This window comes from Patagioenas fasciata, chromosome 18, assembly GCF_037038585.1.
Source record: "Patagioenas fasciata isolate bPatFas1 chromosome 18, bPatFas1.hap1, whole genome shotgun sequence".
In the NCBI taxonomy this organism is placed as follows: Eukaryota; Metazoa; Chordata; class Aves; order Columbiformes; family Columbidae; genus Patagioenas; species Patagioenas fasciata.
In genome coordinates this window covers 12607461-12629245 of record NC_092537.1, presented here as the reverse complement: position 1 = coordinate 12629245, position 21785 = coordinate 12607461, and the positions used below count along the sequence as shown (strand labels likewise).

Below are 21785 nucleotides of genomic sequence, written 5' to 3'. Positions count from 1 at the left end.
GCTTTGTTTACAGATGCCATTTCTAGGGTGTGGTTCAATGCTTTCTCTCTCATTTCTGTTAATTACTATTGCTTTTTTGTTTATTGTGCAAAATAGACTTCCCCCGCTCCTTTGAGTTACATCTACCTGCAGCCTGTGAAGTGTTTCGTATCTCTGGACCTCAGCAGCTCTGGTTCTCTGATGACTGCATTTTTTTTAATTTTTTTTTTTTTGCAGTTGTCACCAAAAAAAAAAAAAAAAAGTGTCCTGTTCTTATAAATCTATGGATTATTTAGTACAACACTTTATTTGAGAGACATTCCCCATGGGATTTGCAGCTTGCAAGTGCTGTTGTCGGCTGTGCTCTCAGTATGAGCAGGGCATGCTGGAGGGATCAGTGCACCCTGTGGACCCCAACGAACCATCTGTCAGGGAATTCCCAGCCTCTGCTGCAGCAGCATTTCTGCTACCCGCTGTGTAAAATGAGAGCTCCCAGGAATGTTAGCACCAAAAATACCAGAATTGCTGAAACACTGATCGTTCAGAGCGAGACTTCTTATCCCAACACTTCCCAACACTAAGATGCAGCTGGGCACTGGACTCTGGAGATGGTAGGACACACTTTTCTTATTAAAACCTATCTTTCTCCTGTTAACTAATGAGATGCAAACTTTTACTATGTCCTGCAGGAAGCATGTGGTCCAAAATGGTGGTGTTGTGCTATGTAGTTAAAAAAAAAAACTTCCCATAGTGAGCATGAAATAAGATTAGAGGTATTAATTGATTTTTGAGGAAAAGAGATTGATGAACAGAACTACCAGAAACTTAAAAATATTCAGGGGGAGACATACAGAATGAGTAGAGGGCAATCTGGGGCCTTCATGACATTGGCCATGTCAAAGATAAGTTAGCATTTCTGGGGCTAGAAGTTGCTTGTGAAGGCTGCCCTGTCCCGTGCACCAAAGCATGGAGGGACTGTGAAGATCTTTCTGTCTCCTAGTTGTACTTCCTTGACTGTGCTCCAAGGTGAATTTTTGTAATGCATTTGCAGCATAGCTTAATGTTATAGAGAAGTCTGCCACATAAGTACATACAGTGGTTCACACTTATCATGTCTTTCAAAAGAGAGAGCAGGAAGAGAGAGACTGGGATTCCATAGATAGCTCAACATGTCTTAACTGTGAAGTGGAAAAGAAGGTAAAAAATAATACCTGGGCAGATGCTAAATGAATGTCAAATTTGCATAGTTACTTAGGCTCCTCTTATCTTTCCAGCAAGCATCAATGGAAGAGAACAGTGGGTCCTGGGTGAGGACATGACATTAAGAATGCCCTTTCCATCACTCACTAAAAGCAGCTGAGGAGCTCCTGTTACAGATCAGGTGAGTGAGGTGAGAAGGCTGGGTGGTCTCTGGGTAGAAAAGGCAAAAAGAGAGACAGCAGGTGGTAGAAGGAGTTGAAAAAGGAGAAGGAATTGGAGTAAATGGAAATCTGGCATACTAGTATTGTATAAGCTTGAGAAAGTGTTATTCCCCCAGAAAACGTCTGAGAACATGTCGATCCATTGCAATAGCTGACAAATAGCAGAGGTGGCATAATGTCAGCTGATTAAATGGTTTATATGTCTTGTCTTTTGAATGCTATGAATGGAAAAAACATGCATATACCTTTTGTCTGAGTGTTGGCTGTACTCTTCTTGGGTACTGTCACAAATTATTTATAATCTGAACATCAGTTTGAACACCCAGAACATCTCCTGACAACAGAATGAGGTGCGTGCAGTTACATACAGAGCTATTATGCGTAATCTTCTATTATATTTTTTCACACCCACATCCCCATTACTTCTATGAGAGTCCATCCACAATCTCTGATCACACCTATGCAAAACATATTTTTATCTGTGTTCATCCGAGGTGTTTTCTTGTTTGATTTCAGTGGTTCTGTATTGCAATGTGGACGCATGGACATAGTCTGTCTTTCATTAAGATGAGATTTTTGGCTACCCAAGGCAGGTGTCTTTCAGGATGGGACAAACATTAAAGAGTGTTTTGGAATGCTGTGATTTCACATAACAAGAGAAATTTGGAACATTTCTAAGAGCACTTATGGATGGGAAAACTTCCTGCCAAGCTTAAATTCTAATACTCTCTGTACTCAGTGAAGTGTGTGCCATGAAGATGATCACATTTAGGCTGTGTGTATCTAAAATTATTACCAGCTTTCAAAGTAGTAGTATGTCATGCAATGCACAAAGTGCAAACCTTTTTGCTTGCTTGCTTGCTTTCTTTCTCTCTCTCTTTCTAATTTTCTCCATCCTTCCTTCCTTCCTTCAGGAACTGGAAAGCTGAATCTGTCACTGTTGACAATAAATCTCTGTAAGGAACTTGTTTCTGCAGGTCAGAAATACCTTCTCCTTAGTGCCTCTTATACAACTCATGTTTTTGTGCTCAGGAGACACACCATACTCTTTCAGAGTTTAAAGTCAGAGAACTCCATAGTCCACTTGCAGCAGCAGCTCTGGTGCTGTTCATCAGCTGCATCTATTTTAAACCTTCCCTTAGAGATGTTCCATTATGCCTATTATGGACCCATGTTTTTCCCAAGATCAGTTACCTTCGCATCAGCACTTGTGAGGTCACAAGCCGCCTGACTCCAGAAATAGTCAATGCAAAATGACTCCTGTCCTCCACTTAAGACAGCAAATTACAAAGTGAGAAGGAATTAGTTTTCATTACCCCCTCCCACTAATATTCCAGCCTGATTGCAAGAAATCTCCAGTCCTGCTTTCCAGGATGGTTGGTGGCAGGGCCAGGTCAGCCCAGTACAATATGTTGGACTTGTCTCCATTTCCTACATGTGCAACTTGAAGCAGATAATTGGACCAAGATACGGTCATTTGAGGATCCTGTAATGTTACCTTTCGTCAGCTAGGTGTTTAGGAACAAATTATCAAGTCATAATTTCTTACAGGTGAGAGATGAGCCCCAACATTTTCAAGTGCTTCAAGTGCACAATGGTTCTGGGGAGACCTTATTGTGGCATTGCTGCACTTAGAAGGGACCAATAAGAATCATGGGGACAGACTTGGACAAGGGGTGATGGTTTTAAACTAAAGGAGGGCAGATTCAGGTCAGACATGAGGAAGAGAATGTTTACACTGAGGATGATGAAACACTGGCCCAGGTTGCCCAGGGGGGTGGTGGATGCCACATTCCTGGAGACATTCAAGGCCAGACTGGACTGGGCTCTGGGCAACCTGGTGTAGTTGAAGATGTCCCTCCGCATGGCAGTGGGTTGTTGAACTAGATGAGCTTTGAATGGCCCTTCCAACAGGAAGTGTTCTATGATTCCTCCACAGTCAGGCTAGGTTGCTCATTTTGGATGGTCATTGTAATGTTGTCCAAAGGGTACAGGGGTTTTAAGCATCCAAATATGGTCTACAAAGTTGTCGTGGTGTTTGCTAGTCAGTCAGCAGCTTTAGAAAGGTACCTACGGAGCTAGAAATATTTCTCCATGCTTTTTCTGAGCCACAATTGCAAGGCACTGACTTCGGAATTCAAGTTTTGTGTTTGGTGTTGTTTGTTGAAAGAAATATGTGCTTTAGAACAGAAAAAATCCTTTGCTGTCTTTCAAGGTGTGGCAACAAAGGTGGTGTCTGGAAAGAAAGAACCCCAGCCATTTCATGGGACCATAGTGTGGGAAGGGAGAGGGCTGAGGTGTGGTTTCTCTTCTTTGGTGCTCAGATGTTGCTGGCCATGATGCAGCTTTCACAGCTTCACACATAAAGATGCTGTCCCTCAAGAGCATCATTTACAGTGACACAGTCAACACAGCGTGTCACCTGTTCCTTGAATATATTTAGCTGCTGCCTAGTAAACTACTTCCATATTTAGTCATAACATGGGAGGATTCCTTGGGTGTAAACCTCACCATGCCTGGGAGAAGGAGGACCTCCTAATCCTGAATGCTGTTGCTGCAGACACCCTGACTGCTGTGGCCTGTGCAAAAGGCTTCCTTCCTGCTGTCTCCTCCCCTCCTCACCTCCAACAACTCCAGCTCTCTTCTCCAGCAACTTCACAGCTCCTTAAAGTACGCCCTGGAAATGTAGTGATGAAGTGCTAGCCAGAAACACTGAGGGAGCCATAAGTGTCCCTATAGTGAAAGAGAGCCAAGTCTCCTTTACCATTCCTGACATCTGCTTGTAGAATCTGCTCTTAGCAGTTACACGATGCACCAGCGTCCAGTGCTGCTGTTAGATATTTTAAGCTGCACTGCTCCTTCCTGTGCAGGTATTAAGCAGTTTCCTCTGTTAAACACCCGTTCGAGATAAATGAAGCACTAATGTGTTACTTTGAGGTCTCAGTGTGTAAAATGCTCTTGACTCCCAGGATGCGGCACCAGTGGTGCGGGCTCTCTGCTCAGGCTGCACAGCCCCCTCATGGCACTGATGGCAATGCCTGGGGTTGGAAACGATCCTTTCTGCCTGGAGTCTCTTCCTCATGGCCAGATTTTCCTACTATTTGTTTTGTCAACACATTATATTCTGCTTTTAATTGTTTGCATTGTTACACCATGTGGGATGAAAATAGTGAGTAACTGTTGGCTCCTTCTGTCTAGCCATTGTTCATTTCACTTATACAACAAATGTCCTACATTGCTGCAAAAAGCAGTCAGGAAGAACTGGTTGACAGTGTGTGACTACCATGTTCAGTGTTTTCCTTTATTCTCAGAGAGTCAGACCTGGAGATTTCTTCCATGCTGTCATGTTCCCAGAATTGTTCTCATTGTAAGTTTTAGATAATAAAAATTAGTTCCTTTTATTACGTAACCTTGTAAACCTTATAAAATACAGGTTTACAATTTCTCTTCTTATAGAAAGCAATTCTAACTTTAAATTACAATTACATTGCTGGAAAACACTGCAGTGTAGTGAAAACTAATTTGTTCGCTCTGATGGTTTTAAATGTTAAAGTAACTGTCATAGAATGGTTTCTAGATCTTGTTCTAGCAAATAAATTGATTTCTGGAGCTAACTCCTGAAAATTAATTGTTTAAAAATGCCCCAAACAAAGGTAACTGCAGAAATGAGTTACAACAAATCAAAAGCACTGCTTCTGCTCTGCATGCAAAGGAATCTACCATCTTTATTTTCTAGACATTGACAGGATTCCAAAGACTAATTACAGAAGAAAGTGACCAAGAGCTTCACATTTTGTGAATCCCTCAGGTCACTTTTTTGCCTTATAACATCCTCACTCTTCCTCTCCTATCTTCTTGCCATGAAACTCCCGGCTCTTCACTCGGAGCTTGTTGACCTGTGACTCTGCAATGTCAGCCCGCTCCTCGGCTTCCTCCAGCTCGTGCTGGATCTTGCGGAACTTGGAGAGGTTGACATTGGACAGTTCCTCCTGTGCGGAGAGAGGGAGTTGGTGGTGAGGAGCCCAGGGCAGGGCTTCCACTCCTGCTGCAGCTCGGCCTTGTGTGGCTCTGGGACTTCTCAAGGGGAAGGTCCAGAGCTCCATCCCCCACCCACTGCTGCTTACACATAAACCTCACACAGACCTCCTCATCCTCCCTGACTCAGGACCCCACTGGGACAAGCTTCGCCAGTACTGCATGACTACTGAGAAGCTAATTCATCACTTGAGTGTGTAATTTGTGTACTTACTCTCCCACTTCTTTCATGCTCATGTATCAGGGAGGTTTGTCTCAATAACAAATATCCTAAAATGCTTGATTATCAATCCCTGGCATTTTCCAAATTTATGTTATTCACCTCCTCAGCACCTGTGTGACACTCACAGAAAGCAACAATAGTCCATTCTCCAACCAATACTTACAGCCTCCTCAGCTTGTCTCTTGTAGGATTTCACCTTCATTTGCAGTTTGTCCACTAAATCCTGGAGCCTGAGAACATTCTTACGGTCTTCCTCAGACTAGAGAGGTTGGTAAAAAAAGAAAGAGAGCGAATTATTGGCTTATCCACACCACAAAATAACATTTCCCCTTGGAGTTCATCTGAAAAGCTTTGGCTTCCTGGGATGACAATGTGTGAACCCAAGGAGACCTCCTTCCTTACCTGGTAGGTCAGCTCCTTCACCCTCCTCTCGTACTTGCGCACACCCTTCACGGCTTCAGCGCTGCGCTTCTGCTCAGCATCAACCTCCCCTTCCAGCTCCCGCACCTGCAAGGACAAGCCCATCTTTGGAGCTTCCCTGATGGCTGCTTATGTGACATGTTCAGTCATGTACAAAGAGCAGCCCTACGCACTCTGGCCTCCAGCTTCTGGATTTGCTTCTTGCCTCCCTTCAGGGCCAACTGCTCAGCCTCGTCCAGACGGTGCTGCAGGTCCTTCACCGTCTGGTCCAGGTTCTTCTTCATCCTCTCCAGGTGGGCGCTGGTGTCCTGCTCCTTCTTCAGCTCTTCTGCCATCATGGCTGCCTGAGGAGAGCAAAGGGTCAAGTCCATTTGGGGGCTGGACACAGTTTGAAGGAGAATTATATCCAGCATCAGCAATGAAAGGAGCCCCCGACTCACGTCTGTGATGGCCTTCTTGGCCTTCTCTTCAGCATTGCGGGCTTCCTGGATCGTATCCTCCATTTCACTCTGAATTTGGGTAATGTCTGTTTCTAGCTTCTTCTTGGTGTTAATCAAGCTGGTATTCTGCAGAGGGAAAACCACATTGTTTTTTTCCAGTGGACTTTTACCATATTTAGAAGAAAAAAATTTCCTCCTTTATTTAAGGTTTGATGAATGTTTCATGTGAAGACTGTGTACTGCTGATTATTGGTTATGGTAGATTGCTGACATGTCAGTGACATGCAGCTGTCAAAAAACAAAAATAGACCTACCGGTCTGTTCAGTTCTCTAAGAACTGTAGATATTATATCTATTCAGCCCTACAACTTACTTGAGAGTGGAGGAGCTGCACACGTTCAGTGGCATCCAGAAGCTCCTGCTCAGCCAGTTTCCTCGAACGCTCCGTCTGCTCCAGAGCTGCCCGTAGCTCCTCAATTTCAGCCTGCAACAGGTTTGCCCTGCGCTCCACCATGGCCACCTGCTCCTTCAGGTCCTCCTGTGTCCTCAGAGCATCATCCAAGTGTATCTGGGTATCCTGAGAAAGAGACAAGAGAAATTACAGGGTGCCACTGTGTTCTTGGGTGACAAAACTGTCAGGGACGTTCTCTCTTTCAGTAGCTTTGATGGACAAACCTTGAGCACTCCCTGGGTGTTTCTCAGGTTCTTCTGTGCCTCTGCAGCCACGCGGTTGGCATGGCTCAGCTGGATCTCCATTTCATTCAGGTCTCCCTCCATCTTCTTCTTCAGCCGCAGGGCTTCATTCCTGCTCCTGATCTCAGCATCCAGGGTGCTCTGCATGGACTCCACAACTCTGAGGTGGTTTCTCTTCAGCTGGTCGATCTCCTCATCTTTCTCTGCTATCTTCCTGTCAATCTCCGACTTCACCTGGTTGAGCTCAAGCTGGAGGCGCAGGATCTTCCCCTCTTCATGTTCCAGGGAGGCCTGGGCACGTGGACACAATCATTTGTCACATTGATACTGTTCCTTTCTAGGCAATTAAAGTATATTTCACAAATTGTCAGCTGACTGCACTCTCCAACCAGAACAGAGGGGGACCAAAAATTTTTAGCCATGTGTCCCCATTGCTTATATTTTTAGTGCAGACACCAGTGATCATTGGCCTGTACCTCAGCTTCCTCCAGAGCAGCCTGGATTTCAGATTTCTCCTGCTCAATCTGCTTCTTGACTTTCTCCAGCTCGTGAATCGCCTTTCCTCCCTCTGCAATCTGCTCCGTGAGGTCAGAAATCTCCTCTGTGGGAACAAACACCAATGGCATGGTCAGGCACAGAGCACAATGGGAAGGGCCCTGTCACACCAAGGTGACAGACATCCCTGCCCACCTGCAGGCACAGACCCATGTGGAGCGGTGCGTAGTGCTGGACAGGGAGAAAGCCCTGCCAGGAGCAGAGGGCCAGGCACTTACGCTGCAAGTTCTTGTTCTCCCGCTTCAGCGTTTCCAGGTGGTCCAGGGACTCCTCATACGCATTCTTCATCTTAAAGAGCTCTGTGCTGAGAGAGCGAGACTCCTTCTGGGAGGCTTCCAGCTCAGCCTGTGTCTCCTCGTACTTCTGCTTCCATTCTGCCAGGATCTGAAGAGAAACCAGGTGTGAGTTTGGATGTGGCCATCAGGAGGGGATGCTCTGCCCAGGAGCCCCAGGTCTGGAGCCCAAAAGACCTTGTCAAAGTTCTTCTGCTTCTTATCCAGAGCTGCACAGGCAGCATTTGATCGCTCCACATCAATCATCAGGTCCTCCACTTCATTCTGCAGCCTCTGCTTTGTCTTTTCCAGGGAGGCACATTTGGCATTCACAGCCTCAACGTGTTCCTCTGCCTCCTGCAGGCGCTGTGCCAGCTTCTTCCTGGTAGGAGACAAGCACAGCTCCAGGTGAAGAAGCCAGCAGATATTCGTAATATGGTGCTTTTCTGAACAGTGTGCTTTTCCACTTCACAGTTTGTGGACTACGTCCCTCTTCTATTTGTCCACATACTACATGGTTTCTGTCTGTCATTCTCTGCCTCCTATACATATTTGCCTTTATCTTTTTCTTTTCCCTCCCACATGCATTACTGGATGTCTTTGCTATGCTTATGCCACCCCACCTCAAAGCAGAGCATTGATTTCTTCCTGACAATATCACAGTTGTCTCCTCAGATTTCTGTTCTTAGTCTGCCATCCTTCCCCCCGTACTTGGCCTCCTCCAGCTCCTCCGTGCGCTGAATAGCGTCAGTCTCGTATTTGGTTCTCCACTGGGCCACTTCGCTGTTGGCCTTGGACAGCGCACGCTGCAGCTCCCCCTTGGCTTCCTGCTCCTCCTCATATTGTTCCCGGAGCAAGTCACAGTCGTGGCGAGCAGACTGCAGGGCGTGGGCCAGGGCGTTCTTGGCCTGTAGGAACAAGATTATTTGGACAATGACTGGAATGATCCTTGGAAAGCTCCTGAGTGAGGTGTTATTGGACACTGTTTTATCCATATATGCAAAATGACAATGCTCCAAGAAATAGCTAACATGAGAAGACTTGGACTGAAATGTCTGGGGTATTATTTCTGTCTTATCATAGTTTTTTAGTTGTGCAAGTGTCTAAAACATATGTTAGAGAGGAGAAATCTAATGCATAACACAGGATATGGACATTTCATACATCTATGACAAAACCTTCTCACCTTTATCTCTTCCTCTAAGTGCCTCTTGAGTTCCTCGATCTGTTGTGTGAATGCCTGCTTGCCTCTTGACAGCTGAGAAACCAATGCATCCTTCTCCTCCAGCTGGCGTGAATATTCACCTAGAAAAGTTTGCAGATACACAGAAATTTTATTGCCATTGATGACAGTATTGTGGACATTTATGACTCTAAATCCAAATAGTCAGCAGAACTTCAGAAATTTATGATCCCATTCCAGACATTTCTCATTACAGGGGAAACAAAGCATGTTGGACCGACCTAGAAGGTTCATTTCTGCATTAACTCTCTGACATTATTCATTTGAACATCAGGCATGTGAATGTCTCACCTGACTCTGTCTGCAGACGAGCTCTTTGAGCATTGAGGTCATTGATCATGCGCTGATGTTCTTCTTCCTTTGTCTTAATCTCACTTAGCTGATCTTCCAGTGTGCGGCACATCTTCTCCAAACTTGCCTTGTGTCAACATACAGAAGGGGAAGGATTCACACTCTCAGAAACAGCAGGCACAAGAAGTTGCATTGTAGAGAATTTCAGTGGGGCAGAAACATCTGTAAGGTATTTGTGTACCTTGGCTTTGGAGACAGAATCCATGTTACTGGCCAAGTCATCAATCTCCATCTTCAGCTCGCTCTTCTCCTTCTCCAGCTTCTGCTTCACTCGCTGCAGGTTGTCGATCTGCTCCCCAAGCTCAGCTGTGCTGTCCGCGTGCTTCTTGCGCAGGGCGGCAGCCGTGGCTTCGTGCTGCAGCGTGGCCTCTTCCAGGTCGCGACGCATCTTCTGAAACTCTGCCTCACGCTTCTTGTTCATATCGATCTGAGCTGCCGTAGCCCCTCCTGCTTCTTCCAGGCGCTCGCTGATCTCCTCCAGCTCCCTGGAGAGGTCAGCCCGATGCTTCTCGGCTTTTGCCCGAGAGGTTCGCTCGGCCTCAATTTCCTCCTCCAGTTCCTCAATACGGGCCTGTGGAACATTAGGGACCCTTCACACCTGAGCCTTCTCCTACCTGACCTGAGACTGGGAGAGAGAGGGGAAGGAACAGAGATTTGCCTGCAGCTCCTTGATCTTCTTCTGTAGTTGCATGGCCAGGGATTGCTCATCCTCGATTTTGCTCTGGATCTGACTGATTTCAAAGTCTTTCCTGTGGGCAAATCAAACCATGTCAGAGCTCAAAGAAAAAAGACAAGTGCAACCAGCCCAGCACTCAGGTGCCCCACAACCATGCTTACTTCTTTAGTTTCTCATCCAGCTGCTGCTTATCATTTTCCAAATCCATTATGTTATCATGGGCCAGCTTCAGGTCTCCTTCCAGTTTCCTCTTAGCTCTCTCAAGGTCCATGCGCAGCTTCTTCTCTTGCTCCAGGGACCCTTCCAGCTAAAGAGAAGACCATCAGTGCTCAGCTGGTGGTGGCTGACTGTAACAGGCTTGATCTCCCCCTATACATTTGTGCTTACATCGTCCACTTGCTGTTCCAGCTTGGTCTTGGCTTTGGTCAGCGTATTGACTTTGTCCTCTTCTGCCTGCAGGTCATCCAGTGTCTGCTGATGGGCCTCTTGGAGGGCTTTCTTCTCTTTTGTCAACTTGGCAATGGTCTCATCCAGGGCTGCCATCTCCTCTGTGAGGTTTTTCACCTTTGAGAAAAAGAGAGCAAGTGTCAATAAAGGAAGTACATACAGAAGTCCTGTAACAGCACAGTGCTCTTCTCTGGAGCGCAAGTGACGTGATCTGCCTGATACCTTGTTTTCAGTGGCATGTTTTTCCTTTTCAACCTTGGCCAGTGTTAACTCAAGGTCATCAATATCTTTCTTCAGCTCTGAACATTCATCCTCCAATTTCCTCTTCTTGGCTGTCAGCTCAGCATTGATTTCTTCTTCATCTTCTGCTCTCTCTGTTAGCTCCTTGATTTTGGCTTCCAGCTGGATTTTGGTTTTGATGAGCTGGTCACATCTTTCCTCAGCATCAGCCAAGCTATCTGCTTCCTGGTAGGGAGACACAGGTTTTCTTTTTTAATAATATTTAGAAGTTTATCTCCTTCATCTTTTATCTTACTAAATTGACATACATAAAAACCATGTCTGAAATAGCCCTTTCACTCAAACAGTTAAACAATTATTTCAGTTTTTCTTTCCAGGAAATTGTTACACAAGTTTTCAGTTTGGAACAACTTTGGCTTTTTGGGGGTCTTTTAATTCTATCTCTCAGAATTGTAGTTGTGAGAATAACTTACGCACTTAGGTATCACAGAAAAGTGAACTTCTCCGTTACTAATTTTTCAATGGAATGGACTTTTTGTTTCATACACACTGATCAGAGGCTTCCTCTTTATAATTGGTGTTGGATGCAGTGTTACGTGGGGATACAAAGTATTCATTATTCTCAAGAGAAAAAGTGTTAGATAAAAAAATAAGGTAACTATTCTTGATTCATTAGAGCTACTGCACATACTCTACAGTTATTGCCTTTTAAAAATGTGCATACTCATCATATTTCCAGCCTGTCTGTCTGAAGTTTTCAATGCTGATTTCACCTGGATTGCTATGCCTTCTATCTCGGGTATTTCATTTGAATAGCTTTGTCCTGTGTGAGTGTAACTGAGAAATACCTTCATAAGTAAGATCAAAATCTGTGTCTTCTTTTCCGTTTTAGACTGGGGAAGAAAATTCAGGTTTCCTATTTTCTAACTGAAGACTTAAAGATGAATCACATATTTGGTAATTTCAGTGCTTTCAGTAATTTAATGAGTAAGTTTAAATTGCTTTGTAAGATAGGGTTTGAATACCAAATACTGCTGGAATATATTTTAAAATAATAATTTGTTTTTCCAAATTTGATGTACCTACAAAGTTAATGTGATCTTGTTAATAATAAATGTACTATATGGCATATGATGAAAATCCACATTATGGATGTAAATCACTACAGTACTCAGAGGTGAAAGATCTTCCTTGACAACTCAACTGCTTTGTTATTTTGTGTTGTACTCAATTATGTCCAAATAATACAGATGTATGAACTACCTAGACAGAGGTCATGGTTTAGTGTTGTTATACATATATATGGCCTCCAAATTTGGTATGTGCATTTTGCATTTGAGGGTTGTGAATTAATGCAGGACAGGAAGGACTCAGAGAGAGATTTCACTAAGGAGGTTAAACATCTGCCTGTATCAGGATGTATCTATGTGTTCCTTTTTATCTTCCCATGGAATACTGAACACTCTTGAGCATGGTAAAACACCATAGAACATCCCTGTGAGATGAGAGCTTTGGTTAAAAGTGGGAGATTTGGATTAATTTATTTTTAGACTGAGGAGAAATGTCAAGTCATATTTTCTGCTTCTTGAATGAACAATTAATCATTAGTTATTAAGTGGCTATATTTACAGACATCTATTTGAATTCTAGGTAGCATTTGCTGTCCAAAGGAATAAATCCTGGTTAGATGGAGCTACTGTTTGCAGGACACCCCTGCTCAAAAGGAGTTGGGGGTTCAGGTCCAACCCTGTCCTGAGTATTTCAACTTGGTTGGCTATGGAAGGCTTCATCCTCAGAAAGCAAGAACACTGATTCCCACTTGGAGATCCCTGTCTCTTTGCACTGGCTTCTAGAGGGCTCATCATGCTTCTGAGAGACACTGGTTTCTGCAGCTTCACAGTAAACATGATGCATAATTCAACAAATATCTGACATCTGGTCATCTATAGCCTGATCTTTTGCTTGCAAAAGAGTAATCTGAATTAATAAACTCTTTTTATGAGTGGGAAATAAATGGTGACACTCACCGCCTGCACTTGGAGCTGCAAATCATTTTTCTCCTGCAGCAAAGAAACCATTTTCTCCTCCAGCTCCTTCCTCTTCGCTTCAGACTTTGCAAGCTCTTCCTTGGTTTTCTCAAACTCTTCCTTCATGTTGGCCATCTCCTTCTCAGATTCTGCGCTCTTCAGCAAGGGCTTGATCTTGAAGAACAACTTCATCCAAGGCCAGTGCTTCACATTCATGAAGGACCGAACATTGTACTGGATGCAGAAGATGGACTCCCTGAAGCATAATTAAAATATACATTGAATATTGTCAACACTTTCCCCCAAGCACAGTGACATTAACTGAAGATGTACCTCCTCTGCACCATTCTCTGGTACTCCACTCTCATCAGGAAGCCCCTGCACAAGGCTTGTGTGCGGGTGATGAGCTGTGCCAGCTTCTCATCCCTCATCTCCTCCAGGAGTCCCAGCAGCCCAGCTTTGAAGAACACCTTGAGAAAGGGAATGTTGGAGCACATCACTGTCAGGAAGAGCAAAGCACAGGCACACAGGGAGTGAAACAAGAGGGGTTTGTACCTTGGTGTGGCCAAATTTGTACTGGGTGTGGTCCACATCGATTGACCCAAGAAGCTTCTCAGAAGCCTTCTTGCTATCAATGAACTGTCCCTCTGGGATGGCGCTGGCATTAAGCACCTTGTATCTGCAGAATGAGAGGAACTATGAATGAAGGCAATCTCAAGTCACAAGGTTATATCGTTTATTGAAATTAACAGCAGTCTTTGCATCAGAATAAGGCTGAGCAAGTTGGAATTTCACTCCTTGTTTAGAGATACAGTTATAATGAAGTGCTAATCTGGTTAAAAAATCTGTCTTTAGGTGATCAGTCATAGATGAAAAGAGGGCACAGATCTCCAGCCATTTCAGTCTTCTATCCTTTTCACTTAAAGCACACTGTAGAAAATTGCTACTATGTGCACAGGAGGAAAACATCTTCCCTTGAAACTTACAGCTGATGCAATGGGCAAAGCACTCATAGAGTTAGCCATTTTTGCCTGGGAATATGTTGTAGCCACATCCCAACCCGCATTTTTAAATCTTGTAATCACTGGCTTGTGTATCTATTGTGCTTCTGTACTCAGAGACACTGGCAAAGTTCATTTCTGTGGTGACCAGCAATCAGTGAGAACTCCTGAATTATCTCTTCATTTCATAGCTCTTACCTCTGTTTAAAGTCAGCATAGAGGACTCTGCTGGGGAAACCTTTCCTGCAGATTCTGATGCCTTCCAGCACGCCGTTACAGCGCAGCTGGTGAAGTACCAGTTCATGCTCCATGGCACCTACCAATTCAGAGCATAAATGAATACCACGGTTTGCAGTGCAAAGGGAAACAGCTTTATCAAAGGAAGTTCTTTTTCTGCTTGAGCATCTTACCAGGTGTTTTTGTTTCATTTGGGATGATGCAACGGACAAAATGGGGGTGAGTGCTCCGTAGATTGGTCATCAGCTTGTTTAAGTTCTCCTGTGAGACCACGATTTAGTGTGTGTTTATATTAAATATGGAAAAAGTAACTCTTAGATTATTTGAACGTTGCATAAATGGCCTATCAATGGTGATGCACTGGGCTGAAAATTGTCAACTGATGATTCCTCAATCAATAGCTCAGTCCCTTCTGATTCTGAACATTGAACATCACCTTTTAGGATAACAAAAATATTACCATCAGCCCAATGGGAGATAGAGGGTGCGTACTTCATAGTTTGCTTAGAAAATTCATGTTTATTTTAACTAGAAGTTCAGGACTTAATAGTGGGTTTTTTCATGACTTAAGATTTTTATTTTGGTTTTTAATAAGGATCTGAACAAAAGTTTTTTGTTATTTTACTGTGGCTGAGGAATCGAAAGTGCAGTTTAATTCTAATTTGCATAGATGAGAAGATATAGCGTTTACTTACTCGGAAAAGAGCTGAGACAGTCTGGAAAGAAGAACCCTTCTTCTTGCCACCCTTCTTTCCACCACCACCACCACTAGCCTCTGATAAAATGAAGATAACGACACATTTATGGTTTTTGGGCCCATTCATAATAATTCATAACCACTGTGCACCAAAGAGATGTCATTCCAGAGAACTGACCTGCCTCTCCACCAGCAGAGGCAAAGAGTAAAGCCAGTGTCTTCACAGACGATTTCTGGTACAACCCAATGACAGTTTCGTTCAGGGGGTCCTTGTTCTTCTCCAGCCAACCAGAGATGTTGTAGTCCACCGTGCCAGCGTAGTGCACCAGGGAGAAGTGAGCCTCAGCCTTGCCCTTGCCAGGTTTGGGCTTCTGGAAGTTGTTGGACTTGCCCAGATGTTGGTCATAGAGCTTGTTCTTGAAAGAGGTGTCAGTTGCCTTGGGGAACATGCACTCCTCTTCCAGGATGGAGAAGATGCCCATGGGCTGGGAGAAGCAGCAAAAAATAACAGTGATAAAATACAGATGTACCTTCAGAAGGAGACCACGGTAAGGCACAGGGAACAGAAATGCATTCAACATTTGTATAAAAAGTGGATCAAGTTTTTTGTGAAGTTTTTCACATGCAGTTCTAGACAAAATATGAATTTCTGTCTGAAACAAATATATTTCAGAACTGACAGTGTCACAATAATAATGAAAAGTTGTCTAAATAATATGGTAACTGATGAATCGTAATGGGATTTTTAATATTTGCACTGTTATTTTCCAATGTAAATTTGTGTAGCTGAAGGTGCCTTACTAAAATCTACCTTGTTCAACAGATCACCAGGTATTTCAGTTACTTCCTGAAATCCTATTTTTTATTCATCTCTTCTCATTCTTTTACAAGAGGATGTTACATAAGTTAGTGTCAGCTTGTAGTGATGGTTTTATTAATCCCTATTTCTGCAGTACCTTTTTTCTCTATACACCTATGATTTTAGTTAGAAGTTGTGTTTCAGAAATCACAGTTTTAATAATGAAATCATAGTTATAGTACTGAGAATTGTGTGGGTTTCTGAAAAGAGATCTTTCATCTTTGTAGGCTGGAAGACCATCAAATTTTGTGCGATCGCTTTAAGTCTTCTGTGGTGAAACAACCAAAGTACAGTTACTTGTTTTTAAATGCATAATGTAGCTAATGGATCACTTAAAGGTACTTCATTTGTAGCCTAATCACAAAGGTCCTTAGAAATTATTTTAAGTGAAAAAGTACTTTTTGAACACAAATAGTCAGGAACATAAATGAATAGTAATAGGTTTGTAAAGCATTAGGGCAAAAAATAAGGCTGAATAAAAATCCTGTCAAATCTGTAACAATGAAATAACAAAATATTATATGTAATCAACATACTTTTTCAATGAGCTCAATGCAGGCAGCCAGGTCCATCCCAAAGTCAATGAACTCCCATTCAATTCCCTCCTTCTTGTACTCTTCCTGCTCCAGCACGAACATGTGGTGGTTGAAGAACTGTTGCAGTTTCTCATTGGTGAAGTTGATGCACAGCTGCTCCAGGCTGTTGAACTGCTCAGTGCAAAGACAAGATTTACTCATTCTCATGATGAATAATTGCCTTTTTCTGTGCACTCAGACTCCCTTCCAGGGATGCCCAGTTAAAACAAATATATTTTAATGTTAAAACATCTCATTAACCATTTTTAAAGAGGTTGGATTGTTTGAGGGTTTTTTTGGTATTTTTTTTCTTTCTTTGCTAGCTCAGTGACGTTTGCATGCAAAATTTATTTTAAAATCAAATTCCAAAATGATTTGGTAGTCTTATCCCTTTCAAAGTGCAATTTACTTCACTCTTTTTTTCTTGTATTGTGTAAATTTTCCTATTACCCTTACAAAAAAAATAGACATTATCTGTGTTTGTCAGCCTGGTTTGAACTCAGGTACCTGCCACAAATGTTTACAGACCTTCTCTGTCTGCACTAATGGAAGCCAATGCATTTTTCCTCTTCAAATCACCGTTTGACTCTTCAGAACCAGAAGATATATATTGCTGTCTTTTTCCAAAGCCTCAGCACAAGCTTTTGTAGGACTTAAGCCTACCTTTCTCTTCCTACATTCCATGACATTATATATTTGGTACTTATGTGCTGTTCGCCAGTGGATTTTTTCAATACTAATCCCAAATTATTGAAAAACTATATTTGTGCTAATTATGTAAACAGCAGCTGCTTATTCCGTGTGTATCACATAAAGCTGTTACATAGAGATCCATTGATGCTCATGGATTGTGCTGAAGAAAAAGTAGTGACACATACAAGGAAGGAAAGCATTTCCAGGGAAAAAAAAATGAACCTTTTTGACAAAAATGTAAAACTTGATTTGACATTACAAGTGAATAGAATGTCTTAAAAAAACCCGAACACCAAAAAACAACAACAACAAAACAACAAAAATCCCCACCATAATTCTCCAGTGTCTCCTAAGCCCTGATTGCCTTTTCAGTATTTTACTATGATTTCTATGGTACTTGCATCAAAGATCTCAAAGCCAGCAATGTCCAGGACACCAATGAAGTACTGTCTGGGCTGCTTGGTATCCAGCTGTTGGTTGATGCGAACAACCATCCACAAGAACATCTTCTCATAGACAGCCTTAGCCAGAGCACCCACTGAATTGTTCACCTAAAGCAAAGAAGAATGGAGCAGAAGAGAAACAATATCCAGAGCAAATAGTAAGTGATACAAGGCAGATGTTTCCAGTCACCAACTGATTCTCACCTGCTGCACAGTTTGACCCTTGGTCACATATTCATTCCCAACCTTGACTCGGGGGTAGCAGAGGGCCTTGAGCAGGTCTGCTGAGTTCAGACCCATCAGGTAGGCGGCCTTGTCAGCAACTATACAGAAAGAGAGAAGGAGACAGTGACAGAGGAGAATGGTCATTGAAGCTGGTCCTTCTCTAAGATGTAACTGCAGAGCTGCAGGTCTCAGCACTGCAATCCTGTGATAGCTTGGAGGGCAATTTAGAAGCATGACAATGATGGTAGTTGAGAAATATGTCTTTATGAAAGTAAATTGGAGCAAGATACCTGAATGCCAGCTGCCAGCTATGTAACTGTTACTGTTAGCCAGAGTTCTAGATTTTGCTAATACCTTCAGTGCCGTCCGGCTCTGCCTGCTCCTCACGCTGCTTCTGCTTGAACTTCAGGTTGCCGTAGTGCATGACAGCCCCCGTCAGCTTGTAAATGGCTGTTTTCTCATCAGCAGTGAAGCCCAGGATGTCAATGGCACTCTGGCAACAGAATCAGTCAAATAAACCTCTGGGACATTAAATGGAACTTTCACCATACCAATATGCTCTGTGTCACTTACATCTGTAGCCATCAGTTCCTCCTGGTCGTTAATGCTGGCAACAGTGATCTCACCTTGACTCACAAACTGGTAGTCATATGGGTTGGTGGTAATGAGGAGCATGTCTATAAAGAGGAATAGGACATATCTGGGCATAAGAATGAAGACAAACATCAAACACATTCAAATTCCATCAAAGAATTTATACTACTTCCTACCAATTAGCTCTGGCTTTTTGTTGGACATGATTTGATAGAATATGTGGTAGCTTCTTTCTGCTTTGAGTTGGAAAGTGACTCTGGACTTCTCCAGCAGATCTGTCAAGGACAGTAAGACAGAGTTAGGCTTGAGAAAGTACACTGAGGTGGAAAGGGTTGAAGGGAAGTGATCTCGTCAAGAGGTGTCTTACAAGTTTCAATGTCTGCAGAAGCCAGTTTGCCTGTGGCTCCAAAGTGGATTCTGATGAATTTGCCCTTTAAAAGGGAAAGAAAAAATTAATTCTGTAATTTCACTTACACTAAAAGTATGCAACCTTACATTGCCCACAAAGGACGAGATTTAAACTCAGAATTAGTTTTGAATTATTTTTTTCTCATTTTTCATGAAGTATCAAAACAGAATGAAAAAACAAGTCAATAAAATTTGTGTACTGGCAATACTAAGGTAAAAACTCGAGTTGAGTTGTTGTTCAGTGGACTACCCTGAATGCACAGGGACAAGGAAACCATTAAGCAACCCTTTTATTAGGTTATTTATGCCTCAATTTGAATAAGGGATATAGAAAAAGCAAAGATGCAGTTGCCATTTTTTAATCAGATACGATGCTGTGAAGGTGTGTTTTAATGGTGAAAATATTAAGAGTTTTTTGAATCTTGTGGAAAACAGAAGGCAGATGTTATTTTTTGAGTTGTGGGGAGGGGGGCAACACAACCAGAACACAGAACTTTAGGCTGAGACTGTGGATTGGATTGTCATATTTTTAATAATGCGGTCTAGTTAGATAGCTCTTAGTTGATAAAAATATGAAGAAACTACTAGTTCAATGAATACAATCATCCAAACATGACACTTCAGATACTACAGTTTCTGTTCTGACATCATTGTTCACTTGTAAATGTCAACTTCTCTTATCAACAACTCACAAATCGCGAGGAGTTGTCGTTCCTCACAGTCTTGGCGTTTCCAAAGGCCTCCAGCAGTGGGTTGGCGCTGATGATTTGATCCTCAAGCGTTCCCTGCAAGATGATAGATATTGCTGGTTATCCTTTCCAAAAATCAAGTCAGGAATGGACAAAAGCTTTGATTCAAGCCAGCATCTAATCATTTACCTGCATTTTGCCTGACTGCTTCTCGTCCTTCTTCTTCTCCCCACTGGCTGCAATTGTTGCAAAGTACTGGATGACACGCTTTGTGTTCACAGTCTTCCCTGCGCCGGATTCTCCGCTGTCAAAGCAAAGAGAGAAGCAGAGAGCGTGTGGTCAGGCAGGAGATCCCCTGGCACCGGGCAGCCCCGCGGGGACCCAGCAGGGAGTGTACGTACGTGATCAGGATCGACTGGTTCTCGCGATCTGTGAACGAGACAGAAACAAATAGACTTGGTAAATGAAGAACATAAAAAGACTGAAAATTAATGCAGTTAAATGTAAGCTATAACAAGAAGACTGCCTGCATGCTTTTTCTTTGGCTTACTAGTAATAGTATTTTAAGAATTTAATTCTTTGCAAAGTAATGCTTTTCCATCAACAATGAAAACCTGTGAAGGGACACTTTTCTTCCCTCTTGCACTCTTCAGGGTCTTTTTTTTTTCTCCCGCATCCAGTGTATTGTTTGTGTTATTTGTTTGTTCATTTGTTAGTTTTGTTTGTTCATGTTTTAATATTCTGCTACACTGATTGTATTGAGAGAGGTAGAGAAAGAGAGAGTAAGGACCCACAGCAAAACAATCCTCAGAGTGGATAACAGTTTGAACTCAACAGCACACAGAAAGAAAAGAATGAAAAGCTGGAAGCAAAAGTAGCAGCAATATATAATTCTATTTAATTTTTTCATGTCATGCTTTTATCAAGACAAATCTGAACTTTTGTGATATTGATGATTCAAGTAGCCCTTTGATTACTTCACATAATTAGGCAGATATTTCATATCACATATCCATCTCATACTCTGTTCACTTTCACTGTTTCACTACAGACAAAATTATCTTTCTTGCTCTATTTGGTCCATTTGACTTATCGTTTCTTCTGACACAGTATCTGTGGTAATATACTTCCTTTTTAGAAATACTAACATGAAAAAATGCTATGCAAATTAGCCGTCAATACTATGACTGAAATAAAAGTCTGATGATGGGCTAAGAAAATGTCAGCATATTTGTTACGGAAACTTCATAACTATTAAAATGACATTTTGATAAGATCATGCTGACAGCCACTTGCCTGTTAGCACGAACTTAAACAAGAAAAATGCCAAATACCTCACTGATCGCAGGAGTGACTTTCATTTAAGAGTAGAAACAATGGTGTGAAGATGGTAAAAAAACCACAGTAGTACGTATGCATCAGAACCATGAAAGCTTTGAAAAAGTCTACTCCTACTACTGGGACAGAGTATCCCTTCCAAGAAATTCATGGTACTGTCCTTCTGAGACAGATGGAGCCACTCACCAGTCAGCATGAACTGATAGGCGTTGTCAGAGATGGAGAAGATGTGTGGAGGGGCCTCCTGGCGCTTCTTGCCTCTGTAGGCCAACACCACCTCCGGGTTGTACACCGGCAGCCACTTGTAGGGGTTGACGGTGACGCAGAAGAGACCCGAGTAGGTCTGCGAGGAAAGGACACAGCACGTTGCCTTCCCCTGAGCCTGGCAGAGCAGTTCTCCCAGCTCCCCAAAGGAAGACTGCTGCTGGTGCTTACGTAGATCATCCAGGCTGCATAACGCTCTTTGAGGTTGTACAGCACAGCGGGTTCGTGGAGGTGGGTCATCATGGCCATGTCCTCGATTTTATCGTACTTGGGAGGGTTCATGGAGAAGATTTGATCTTCCTTCACAGTCAGGTTCTGTCAGAGGAAAGAAAGGTACATGTGTATCAGCTCGAATGTCAGAGTGGGAATTAAATGCTGTTTGTAAACCCTGCATTTTACCCACCTCTCCAGCTTCAGTCTTGACAGTGACCTTCCCTGATTCCCTACTCTGGATTGTCCCTTTCACAAAGGACTCCTTGGGATGCACCACAAAGACGGATGACTTGGCATCAAAAGGCTTGTTCTGGGCCTCGATTCTCTCCTTCTCTGACTTTCGGAGGTAAGGAGCAGCCTCCCCAAAGATCGCCATCTCAGCGTCTGACGACATGGCTGCTGTTGATGGAAGGGCTTGTCAGCAGAGAACACTGTGGAAGAACAGATGTGTTGCCCAAATGAGTCAACATTTTTCATTGCTATTCAGTTCATTGAAAAACTTAAACAATGTCATAGAATGAGTTCTT

General features: G+C 42.9%; 1 protein-coding gene and 1 long non-coding RNA gene across 3 annotated transcripts in view; one reads left to right on the top strand and one right to left on the bottom strand.

Moving 5' to 3' along the window:
* Nucleotides 1-399: 399 nt before the first annotated feature.
* Nucleotides 400-21785, top strand: part of LOC136109527 (uncharacterized) — a 40746-nt gene continuing 19360 nt past the window's right edge. Inside the window, exons 1-3 of one of the 2 annotated variants that reach the window (XR_011741766.1) lie at nt 400-590; nt 1254-1360; nt 12646-15505. This is a non-coding gene — a long non-coding RNA (uncharacterized lncRNA). The remainder of the gene's footprint in view (nt 591-1253; nt 1361-12645; nt 15506-21785) is intronic. The other variant, XR_010652514.2, reaches the window with a different exon arrangement.
* LOC139825423 (myosin heavy chain, skeletal muscle, adult-like) lies at nt 5193-21685 on the bottom strand. Its single transcript, XM_065852247.2, has 38 exons — nt 21449-21685; nt 21217-21360; nt 20968-21124; nt 19845-19872; nt 19633-19747; nt 19447-19539; nt 18714-18777; nt 18523-18621; nt 18326-18429; nt 18107-18245; nt 17732-17850; nt 17486-17635; nt 16353-16523; nt 15136-15442; nt 14956-15035; nt 14434-14521; nt 14222-14339; nt 13578-13701; nt 13356-13492; nt 13023-13278; nt 10978-11220; nt 10696-10872; nt 10470-10615; nt 10291-10381; nt 9814-10203; nt 9573-9699; nt 9225-9343; nt 8750-8946; nt 8237-8420; nt 7985-8150; nt 7688-7812; nt 7194-7502; nt 6892-7095; nt 6519-6644; nt 6252-6422; nt 6061-6165; nt 5822-5917; nt 5193-5389 (listed from the first exon to the last, which is right to left on the bottom strand). The coding sequence occupies exons 1-38, from the start codon at nt 21650-21652 to the stop codon at nt 5234-5236; spliced, it is 5829 nt and encodes a 1942-aa protein (XP_065708319.1). The 5' UTR covers nt 21653-21685; the 3' UTR covers nt 5193-5233.